General features: G+C 35.9%; 1 protein-coding gene across 2 annotated transcripts; it reads left to right on the top strand.

Moving 5' to 3' along the window:
• The first annotated feature begins 3,148 nt into the window (after positions 1 to 3,148).
• On the top strand, positions 3,149 to 11,539 carry LOC135584388 (membrane-associated protein VIPP1, chloroplastic-like). 2 transcript variants are annotated; one of them, XR_010485296.1, is made up of 11 exons: positions 3,149 to 3,429; positions 4,531 to 4,655; positions 4,773 to 4,883; positions 5,453 to 5,517; positions 5,591 to 5,672; positions 7,662 to 7,736; positions 9,376 to 9,446; positions 9,533 to 9,615; positions 10,199 to 10,322; positions 10,395 to 10,469; positions 11,155 to 11,219. XR_010485296.1 is itself a non-coding variant. In XM_065100102.1 (11 exons), the coding sequence occupies exons 1-11, from the start codon at positions 3,306 to 3,308 to the stop codon at positions 11,272 to 11,274; spliced, it is 996 nt and encodes a 331-aa protein (XP_064956174.1). In that variant the 5' UTR covers positions 3,151 to 3,305; the 3' UTR covers positions 11,275 to 11,539. The 2 variants fall into 2 exon arrangements, 1 of the variants encoding a protein (XP_064956174.1); XM_065100102.1 differs by having other exon boundaries at positions 3,151 to 3,429; positions 10,258 to 10,322; positions 11,155 to 11,539.
• Positions 11,540 to 11,894: the final 355 nt, after the last annotated feature.

Genomic DNA, 11,894 nt, shown 5'->3' with positions numbered 1-11,894 from the left:
CTCGGATCAGTTACCAACCATCCCTATGAAATATTTACAGTAATATTCTCGAGCGTCCAACAAGAGGAGCACAAGTTGATTACGAACTACTTTCGCTAGTACGTCATCCTCGAATCGATCGAGCTTCGAATGTTGTTGAGTCTTTATTAGCTGAAAATAATAATATATTATTTATGGCTTATAGTGTTTGACTAAGGCTAAATTATGATGAAAATTGCTTAGTGGTAGGACAAAATACGAACATAATTGATTATGGGTTCATATAAATTCAAGTAAAAACTATGTGAGCGTTGAATCATGACCATGACAGCGATGAAGGCAACAATTTTCTTCTGTTTACCTGTTAATCAATCAATTTTCTCTTTTTTTTTCTTCTCTGTAGTCGATTGTTGCCAAGAGCGTAGTGGCCGATCGGCAACGGAGATTAGCGATCCGACGTCGGAGACGAGGAGGACGAAGAACTTTGATCGAATTTGGGTAGAGAAGTGAGACTTCACATTGCCTCTTCATGTCTTCCTTCTCTCTTCCTCACATCTTCTCATCCTATCTTCTACTGTTCTGTTTCCGGGAGCGAGAGAGAGAAGAAGGGTGGAGGGCTTTCTTCAAAAACTAAATATTTCTTTAACTCAAGAATCCATCGTACCTTTGCTAGGGACCCCACAACTCTCTCGTGCATCTAAATTTCAACTACAACGGGTTGTTCCTATAAGCATATCTCTTATTTCTTGGGTGAGTTCATAGGTGGAGAACTAACTCCGGTGAAGTGTCATATGAAACAAACACCTCGAGTCCAAAAGTCATTTATCTCGTGGCCTAGTATAGCTATGAGTTTATAACTTATTTTGACACCAAAATTAAAATTATTGTATTTAGAGAAATGATATTCTTCCCATATAAAATTATTCCATGAAAATTTTTATATGAAATAGGAAGATAACATAATAATAAAGGGTCTTATCATTTTCGGTAATTGGGATGCCCAATTCTCCATATCCATGATTATGAATAAGATAATGCTAATATGCTAGTTCATTGATATTTCTTTTATCATTTGTAATATATACAATCTCTATTTGAGAGTCAATCTTCATCGTAAGAATTTTGTCCTAACATAGGACTATCAATTTGGCCCAAACTTTTATTGTTGTTTGTTCTGCGATAATCTCTCAAAGTGCTTCATTAGATATACATGTGAATAAGATTGTCATGACACTTTGATCAACTTTTATTTTCCCTTCATCGATATTCATCATTTTCTCTTTCCCGGTATTATGAAGTTTCCCCTTTGTTAAGATAGCCTTTATTTTTACCCTTCACAAAGAATAATTAATATTTCTATCTAATTTTTTAATCATCCAGAAAGAATAATTATTGTTGAAAAATATATAAAACAAGAAAAATTATTAAAGAAACTTTAACTAAGAAGCTTTAATACATTAACATATCCCTCTCCTATTTATATAGGAGGGAAGATTTCTCTCAACAGAGATTTTCTTATATAGTTGGGGAAATCTTATCTTCTATCAAACATTGTTTCTATGTTCATAGAGAAAAAAAAAAATTCAATCAAGAAATTGGACGATGAGTTGACAGAGAAAATTTAAAAATTTATCCAAATATAATAAAATAAAAATTTATAAAAAAATATCCCTATTGACCAATCAACTTTTCTCTTATCCCCTTCTATGCGATTGCTGGGGAGGGCAAATGATTGGCCAACGACGGAGATGAGGAGAACGAGAAACTTTGGTCGGATTTGGGTAGAGAAGTGGGACTTCACACCATTTTTTCACGTTTCTTTCTCTCTTCCTCACGTCTTCTTCCCCACCTCTCCTTCCCTTCTTCTCACCCTATTTGTACCGTCAAAGCTTTATGTATAGGAGCACGGGATGATGAGGGCGGTGCGGATAGAAATACTGTAGATTCATATTGTAGTCAATAGAGTTTAGTATTTCGATTCTTAATTTTAAAATTATATTGATATCCTTATAGTTATAAAAATAAAATATTTAATCATGTTTGATGAAAGATATCACACGTATTGTCATATACAAGAATGACATAAAAGAAAAAAAAATAACAAAATAATTCTTAGTTATTATTTTGGATTCTTCAATAGTCCTCCTATAAATCTCTCAAGGTATTGTTAACGATGAAGAAGCCGACGATCTATACGAAGAAGATCCAGTGTAACTCAAGGAAGGGAATCAAGGAAAAGACCTAGAAGTCAAAGATGAGTTACAATTTGTAGTTCTCAAAATAGTACCATCGAAAGCACTCCTCCAGATTGAGGGTCATGTGGATGTGATGGGCATGGTAAAGAGAGGTAAGATCGAGAATTGAATCTTCACCGGTCCTCCTCCTCGAGACGGAGTATGGACAATCGCAAAAGATATGAGTAGTGACGGTGGATCCGAAACATAGACCTTGCTCTACAGCCTTTTATCAAAGTATCTATTAATTTTATTTTTTTATTAGTAAAATTATTTATGTCGAGAAATAGAGTTAAATATTTTTTAACTCTAAATATGTTAATATAATTTTTTAAAGTGTATGAACCGAAATACTAACGATGACTAAATATACAAGATAATTTTTGTTAATCATCCTAGTTTTGATTCCAATTTGAGTCAAACCCCATAATAAATAATAACATTGACCTCCTCAAACAAAAGGTTTTCTTTTTTTCTTCTATGCTAATTCTCTACCAACATTCTAATCTAAATCTCCATATGATTCTTGGATTAAGGGTTGGATAATGGTACTGTTAGCATCATTTTTATCATCAATCTGACCTGATTCATTTTTTAAATATGCTATGATCGAAGACCATAATTATCATTTTTAATTATGGTACTCTTTAAGAAAAATTCAGACTCACATTTATAATAAATTTAAACTAAAAAAAGGGTAAAAATTATTTTCTTGGAAACAATTCATTTAGAAAAAAATACCGAACAACAAAAATACCGCACATGAGGAGCCCTGATGATATCTTGCACGATAATTCATGCATGTGGATCCTATCTGATGGAACGCGAATCTCGACGTGACCCGGACGTGGGTGACATCCGTTTGATGAGTCGCCCACGCGATCAGATCCGTGGATGTAATGGATCGGGGACGGATGGTGGACAGCCACGAGAGATCTTGATGCGTGGTTCGCAGTGTGGCCCGCACTCCGTGGGTTCCGCTTCCGCAATCGAGTGAGGGAAGAGAAATCCGCATCAATCATCGCTCACGATTAGGGATTTGTGATCCTGTTCTCGTCGTCTCGGTGGAAGGGGTTTGGTTTGCTGCTGAGGATGGCGATGAAGGCGTCGTTGAGCTTTGCGCCACCGTCGTCGTCGTCTTGTGCTTTCGGGGCTCCTTCGCGTCGGGCTCTCGTCTTGAGCCGAACGCTCGGGACCTCGTTCTTTAACGGAGGAGGTACGATTGCTTGGGAAATCTCCCCTTTTGGACTCTCTCGATTCAGAGGATTACACGGTTTCTTGCTGGGTTTTAGGATTTCCTGGTGTTTTGATTGTGCAATAGGATTAACTGGTTAGGGATTAAAGGCGGTGGAATGGTGCCGTCATTGTGGAGTTTTGAAGACCTTCGAGATTTTGGATGATGAATTGTGCCCTAATCTCACCTTTGTGAGATGCCAAATTGCTGACGTTTTGGGTTCCGATGGTGATAAATTCTACTGACGTTTTGAAAATGGCATCTTGGTTATCACTTGAAGCGAGGTGTCCAATCAGAATATGGTTTTGAATCACCTTCTAATTCTTCACTAAGAAAGAGATGGGAAGAAGCGATGATTGCATCAAGTTTCTGAGGTGGTTGTGCTCTGTTATACGCGTACATGAGTCATGAAATAGTGGTGGGCACCTGTAATATAAAGAGCTTGAATGAAGTGAGATGTTCTTTAAAGAAAATATAAAAAATCGGCTCATTATACACAAGAAATTGCATGCAGAAGTGTTTTTAAAAGAAATTCTGCAGAATTACACCCAAGGAAAGTCCACTTATCTTCGCCTAAGTATCATGAATTTGTTAGTGGCAATGAGAAAATGATGATAATTGGTCAACTTTTGGTTAGAGATCTTTAGTAAACTCGATCACATGATTAGCTGATTTCTCAGATCCATGATGTAACATATGAAGTCCCATGGGACCTTGACTTGAGATCATGTAAATGTCAATGCAAAAATTAACTTTATCATGGATGAAAATCATAAAGAAGCAGCATATTAAATTTGTGAGCATGCACATATCTCCTAATACAGCAACAGCAAGGCTAATGTCCAAACTGTTTGAAGTAGTCTCCGTCGATTTTTTTCTCCAAAGAAAGATGTAATGCTTATATCTCCTAATAAATCATGAATATTATATGTAATAGGAAGTTGATTATGTTTGGCGAATGGGGTTCTACATTCAAGTTTTACCAATTGTATATTCTCTATTGAATTTTTTCTGCATGCATATGAATTCATTTTAAGTAGTTATTGGTGTCTGGGATCTTTGCTGCTTGATGATTTATTGCAGTGGGAGCCCTTAAAGCCACAGGAATACATATGTTGAGAATCAAGCCTTTAAAATGTAGCCGACATGGTGGAGGTGCTCTTGGTGCTCAAATGAATTTATTTGATCGGTTAGCTAGGGTAGTCAAGGTCAGATTCACCTTTCAACAAAATTTATTGCTTCAATAACGGGAATTTTCTTTCTGCACTTCTCGCTGTTTCCTATCAGTACTAATTGTTAAGTTTGTTCCTTTCCTAACTGCTCAGTCATATGCAAATGCACTCTTGAGTACTATGGAAGATCCAGAAAAGATCCTAGAGCAAGCTGTTCTCGAAATGACTGATGATTTAACAAAGATGCGCCAGGCCACAGCACAGGTACATTAAATTGATCATACCCAAATCCAAGGAACTTTAGAGTTAAAAAAAAGAAACTACAGTTAATGATGGTCATGCTCTTAACTGCGGCTTAAGCTGCACATAATTGTCAGGTCTTGTTTAGTGTCACACAAACTCAATAAATCATCTGATTGTAAAATGCAAGGGAAAACATGTTTTTCGTTCCTTGGGGAGCTCAGACCATTTGTCAGAAGAGGAAATATGTCGTTTTAAGTACTTTTGGAGGGATAAAACTTTGTTGATTTGTGCGCAGACTTCTAAAATAACTAACACTTTTTTTCCATGCTTTTGTGAAGGAACATATACTTATTTCTGTAATTTGTCACTGTTAAAGGGACCAAGTTACCTTTGTTTTCTTTTACATATAATTGCATTCATGAGTCATTTGATTCCCATGTTTCTCGATCTACCTTTAACACCCTAAAACCACCAAATGAGGAGAAAAAAATGTTCCAACCTTGAACACCTCAAGACCAAAAAATTGATTTGGATACTAGTATTTCTTTCTTGCTTTTTTTGCTAACTTTTCACTCTATAAAATGTTCAAGGTTCTAGCATCTCAGAAACGGCTGGAGAACAAATATAAAGCTGCTCAGCTGGCATCTGATGAGTGGTAATGATATTTCGAGAGTATAATTACTTAATGTGCAAAAGAATATCCTTTTAAACATTTTCTCTAAATGCAGGTACAGAAAGGCTCAGCTTGCTCTTGCAAAAGGAGATGAGGACCTTGCACGTGAGGCTCTTAAGAGGCGAAAATCTTATGCTGTAGGTACCTACTAGAAATTTGAGTAATCAGATATATCCATCGTTATTCACTTGCTAATTAAGAGGATATACCTGAAAAGATATTAGAGTGCCTTAATTTTTAGGCTATTTATCTATTATGATTACTGGCATCATATCTGTGGGCCTTGTTATGTTTCTTCGTCAGACCTATAGGGTATTGGTACCTTAATACTTGGCAAACTTCTGTTTTTTGGATGTATACTATTTTTGGTTGTTTTGAGAACTAATGGTCTTCGTTCGGGCTTTTTCTTTTGCATTATTTGTCTTTCATATTAAGAATCATATTTTGCTAGCCAGGGTAAGACTCGTTTGAAGTATTGCGAACCTTGGTATAAAGTACTAATCATGTCGTTTTATTAGGTGATGGTACCTATCATGTGCTTAGATCATTAATTGAAAAGATTTATTGAGGGTCAATGTATGTAGCCTTACTCTATAAATAGGGAGGTTATTTGCATAAATCAAACACTAACCAACCATTTCCACAACTGTAACAGTCCTCCGAAGCATTTTGTAGTATAACATTCTGAACATGTCATCTTATTAGGTGATATTATTGGTCATGTTCTTAGATTATGTATAAAAAAGGGTGACCTAGTGCAAAAATCTCCTGCTAGTGTTGGGTCCAGGAAGGTCTGATATACATATCATTAGTGATTTAAAAAGTGCTAGGTGCCAAGGTCCAATAACGCCCGAGGCACTAAGCGCTCGCTCAAGCGAAGCGAGGCGCTAAAATATAAAAATATATAATATAATTAATAAATATAATTATTTAAATAAAAATATGATATTAAACTAAAAAAATCTTACAAAATCACAATATCACATTAACAAAAAAAATCTCAAAATTTAAAACAATAACAATAATTTCAAATAAATAAAAATTAGCAGTATTAAAATCAAAATAATATATTATTAATCTAATAAATAAAAATATATTGTTACTAGTATACAGTTAACAGTATACTATTAATATACTGTTAACAGTATACTATTGAGTCGATGTGAGAAGAGGTAGCAACGGGCAACGACAGCGGAAGCGGGAGCGGGAGAGGCGAGCGGTGACAATGGCAGCAGCAGTGGTAGCAGTGAGAAGCGGTAGCGGGAGCGGGAGTAATGAGCGACGACAATGGCAGTGGTAGTAGTAGCAGCGGGAGAGGGAGCGACAAGCGGTGATAGTGGTAGCGGCAATGACAGTGGGAGCGGGAGCAGCGAGCGACGATAGTGGCAGCGGTAGCAGCGAGCAGCGGCAACGGTAATAGTGAACAACGGGAGTGGGAGCGACGACAGTGGCAGCGACATCGACGAGCAGGGTTAGGGTTGGGAATTTGCGAGAGGAAGGTTGATATCGGTGCTTTAGTTGGTTCGATTGAACCAACTAAAGCACCGGAGACCAAACCATACCTAAAACGTTGGTTCGATCGCTTGGTTTAACCCGGGCGCTTGCCCAAAGCGCCTAGCGCTTGGGCGAGCGCTCGGGCGACGCCTCTTTGAAGCACACCGCCTGGAAATGAAGCGAGGTGCTTGGGCCTCGCCTCGCCTCGCCTTGCCCGAGCGCCCGAGCGCCTATTGAAATCATTGCATATCACTACCCTTGTAAATAGGATACTACTTCCATGAGTCAAACCCTTGCCATCTAGATTGCCAAGGAGCAATCTTGTTGAAGTACCAAACCCCACCCTGTTCTTCGATCAGGTATATAATCATAAACCAGATTGGTCTTTATTTCGAAATATTTAAGATATCTGTTATAGTATCGCTTCTTGAAAATTAAAACCAAAGTCTATGATATTAGAAAGTAAAACATATGTTTGACATAATATAATTTCACTTTTCAGTCTTTTACAATGTCATGCATCACATTTCCACACATTCACTTTTCCACATCATGTTTTGGGCCATTGGAATGAAATGATCATGCAGGTTTTTTTTTTATTCTCTAAACTCTAAATTATTAATATGTTTCAGGACAATGCAAGCTCTTTAAAAGCTCAGCTTGATCAACAGAAGGGTGTAGTTGACAATCTTGTTTCGAATACTAAGGTCCGTACAGCACTTACAGTAGCTTTAATGCTTTATACAACTCCTTTACGTTCTGTGGTCATCATAGCTCCTAGTATTTGTTAATGAGTACCTCTACAATTTGATTGGTTGTTCTATCTTTTAATTTCTTTTGTCAATTTAATCTTGTTTGGACACTTAAGTTTGACTTTGCGACATTTGTTTTGTTGACTTTCACTCTTGACAACTGCACTATTTTTTTATTGTATTATTAGGGCATGCTTTTGAATGTTAAATATAACATTACAGTTCTTTGCTTGTCCCATTCTGTAAGATTTTATGTCTATATTTATTTGTTTTCTACCAAGGTTTGTAGTTTTTTTCCATAGGCCTTTACTGGTACCTTTTTGGCATGGTTTGATGCCATTCTTGCCAGTCATCACACATTATAAATTGACCTAACTCGATATCAACAACTCTGGTTTTAGTTATCATGGTGCGTGCCGATACCTTTATGGCATGGCATACTCTAACCTGTGCTGACATGAGGTTTGAATTAAAAGTTCAAGCCACATAAAGTAGCCAAATTTTCTTGGAGCCCAGGTGCTAGGCATGAGACAAGGCATGCCTCTTAGTATTGTGACCAATCTCAAGCATCACGATCTACTAACCAATCACAAGCATCTACAATTAAATAATGGATTTATCAATCTTACTTATTAGCTTACAGTGTAAATTTTCATGCTAATTGCAAAATGTATAAACATGAAAGTAGTGAAAAAGAGTTGGAGAATGAAGTGGTAGCAGAAAAAGGAAACAACAATTATATAGTAAGGGAATGAAAAGAATGGAGCATAATTTCAGAAAATTTGATCCTGTGAAAAATCACCCATCTAGTCTCTTTCTGTCTTAACAAAGAAAAAAACTCTGAGTCAGCTTTCCAAAATGCAATTAAATCAGTCATATGTGCAGAGGTGACACATGATTTAACACTTGACAAAGCCTCAGTATTTGTTATGGCTAGATATGCAAAATATGTGGCTGCATAAACAGTCCTCCTAGGTGGAATATGGATACATAACTTCTCATAGTTTTATAAATTCTTACTTTGACTTTATTTTTCATTGTGTATTTGTTATTTTAAACTAGAGTTTATATTTTTCATTTGCAAATTCATTTTTTTAAAAATTAATCACATGTCTCTGTATATGTTATTACTAATTGTGTGTATACTTTAGCATCTTAATTCATCCTTTAGTAACCTTTTAGATCATTAGCTAGTTGGCCTGCCCCCTGAATGCTTATGGTATTGGTGCAATGTTTTTCTGGTTAGTGCTCTTTTGTTGGGAGTGCAATTGCTATTCCTTTAAAATATCCTTGTGGCACTTTCTCGTAGATGATATCTGTAATATATTGTCATAATTTCTGAAGATAGTATGTTATTGTATTTAGGGAAAATGTCTCTGTGATATCCCATCATCTACTAACGGTAGTTAGCATTAATAACAGTAAATGTGGCATTTTTTTAAAACATTGATGCATAATTGCCCACAATGGTTTTGATGAAAATAAACAACTAGTTTTCCCCCCCTGGCAAGCAGATGCATTTGCTTCACTAGTCCTTACTGAAAATTTATGTGGGTAGCATGAGATTAATTTTTTTGGTGTTCGTGTTATGTAGCTTTTGGAGAGCAAGATACAGGAGGCCAGGTCAAAGAAAGACACTCTAAAAGCTCGTGCACAATCAGCAAAGTCTGTTCTTGATCCTGCTTTAACGAAGACATTTAATTTTCTTCTGTCTCCATGTGATACTAATTGGTTGGATATGACTTTGTTAGGACTGCAACAAAGGTCAGTGAGATGTTGGGAAATGTGAACACAAGCAGTGCTCTTTCAGCATTTGAAAAGATGGAGGAAAAAGGTGGGCTGTTCTGAAATTTCTGATATCCAAGTGTAATTGTCACCTTGTTTTGAATTCACACAAAAATTATTCGGTTCAAAATTGCTAGAGTGACAAAATTAGGTCATTGAATTCATCAAGAATGACCTTATTCTACTGTCTCTTGAACTAGAAATTAAGCTATATTTTGGTCATATTGTCATTCTAGACTGCTAGTTGCTTCTATTAAACTTAGTTTGATCATTTGCATTATACAGAAAATATAAATCAAATGATACTAAATGTGGAGTTCTTACTATAGTGTCGTCTTTTAGTAATATTATCGGGTGCAATAACTTTTGCAGACTTAATATATTTCTAGAAGTTTAACTTTTTTTGTTACAGAAATGCTCCTAGTGAGCATGATACTGTAATTTTGATACATCTCATTAATTTGGATTTTCTTTAATCACTGCAACTTTGTCAAAAAGCTTTGCTGGTCATGCACTTGACTTGATGTTTGTCTCCTTGTCTATTGATTTATTGATAGAAACTTAAGATTTATTGCAGAACTTTTTGAACATGATGGTGACTTGTGTCTAAATAACTTTGGTTTTGGGATTAGGGGACATGATGGTATCATCTGAAGTTTGTTGGCAAAATTTTTACATCTTCTCCTTGCAGTTATGGCTATGGAATCCCAAGCAGAGGCCCTTAATCAGTTAACAACAGATGATCTAGAAGGGAAGGTAAAGATTACTTATATTAATGCAAGCAAAATCATTTCAATGTTTAATGCAAATGCTGTTTGACTTTTGCAGTTTGCATTACTTGAGAGTTCATCAGTGGATGATGATCTTGCAAAGTTAAAGAGAGAGTTGTCAGCGAGCTCACCGGTAATGTCTCTCTTGAATTATATTGTGATGAGAAACTTGCTAGATAAATTTTATACATAGCACATCATGCCCAAGCTTTGTTATTAATAATGGACATAAAACTATGCTGCATATTTGTTAATTCATGACTCTCCAAATGGAACCATGAGCACAAAATGAGTATTGCTCGCTCAGAATTTGTGTTTATGTGCCTAATTGCATAGTTGCATAGTACACTCTGGATATTAGAATCCTCAAGTTCTGTGTATAATTTATATAATCTCTGGTCGTTTTCATGAGGCTACTGTACATCTGAAAATTGGATTCTCCACCATGTTGTTCTGAAGTGCACCTCACCTCTAGTGAGGTTTTGCAGATTTTGCTGGTTTGAACCAAAACATTATGAGTAGATACTTTTTCCTTCTAAATTTGCTGTTAATACTGCCTTTGTTAGATAAAATCATAAAAGGTTACTTATCATGACAAACTGGGTGGTTGTTGTACCATGTTCTCCATTGAACATTTCTTGGTTTCCTTTGGAAATCTCAACAGCTTTGAATCATGATGTGTAAAGCCGATTTATACTAGTGTGTCAATGTTAAATATTTTATGCCCACATGTAAACTGCAACTTACTACAATATTTGAAAACCATGATCCTGGAATACATCCTTATCCATTAATGTGAACTTGGTACTTTTCTGTAGAAGGGAGAGCTTCCTGCTGGTCGAACTGCAGTTAGCAGCTCAAATGCCTCTTCAGCCTTTCGCGACATGGATATCGAAAAAGAGCTCAACGAACTAAGAAGAAAGGCCAAAGAGTATTAGGCTTATCTTTGTATCTTGTGGAAACTCTGCACGTTTGATTGAAATAGAGAATATTTAGATTAATCATTATAATGCTTTCTGTCATGCATCACAGAGCTTATGATTGCAATCGATCTCAGTGGTCAGATTTTTCCCGCTTTCGTGTATTGAGGGTGTATGAGTAGCAACATATAGATGCAAATCTTATAGGAACCCTTTTTTATTATTATCAATGATACTGTATATATTTTTGGTCCTATACATGATATCTCATCTCTTGTTCTCAGAGTTAGGTCTTTCCTCCTGTGTACATTGGAGTCTTTCATAATTTCAAATTGCCAGTAGCTTTTTTATCAGCAGTTCCTTCATGGTTAGAGAGTTTTCATCATAATAAGACATACCATGTGAGAGAATGACCAAATTTAAGCATGGTTTAGTGTTTTTTTTTTCTTTCTCAGGCAGATAATTATTATAATAGTATGACAATAGCCAGAAAAATTATTTCCAGCTAAGCTGCCATAATCAAATCTTTTATTTTTGACTAAGATTTGATTATGATAATTTGATACAACAATTTCTGTGTCCACAATCTACTTGAGAATTGCACTCCAATTTAGAAACATTATTTGATCTAGTTAGTC

The sequence above is a fragment of the Musa acuminata genome, chromosome BXJ2-3 (genome assembly GCF_036884655.1).
Source record: "Musa acuminata AAA Group cultivar baxijiao chromosome BXJ2-3, Cavendish_Baxijiao_AAA, whole genome shotgun sequence".
Classification (NCBI taxonomy): Eukaryota; Viridiplantae; Streptophyta; class Magnoliopsida; order Zingiberales; family Musaceae; genus Musa; species Musa acuminata.
This window is presented reverse-complemented; position numbering and strand designations above follow the sequence as displayed.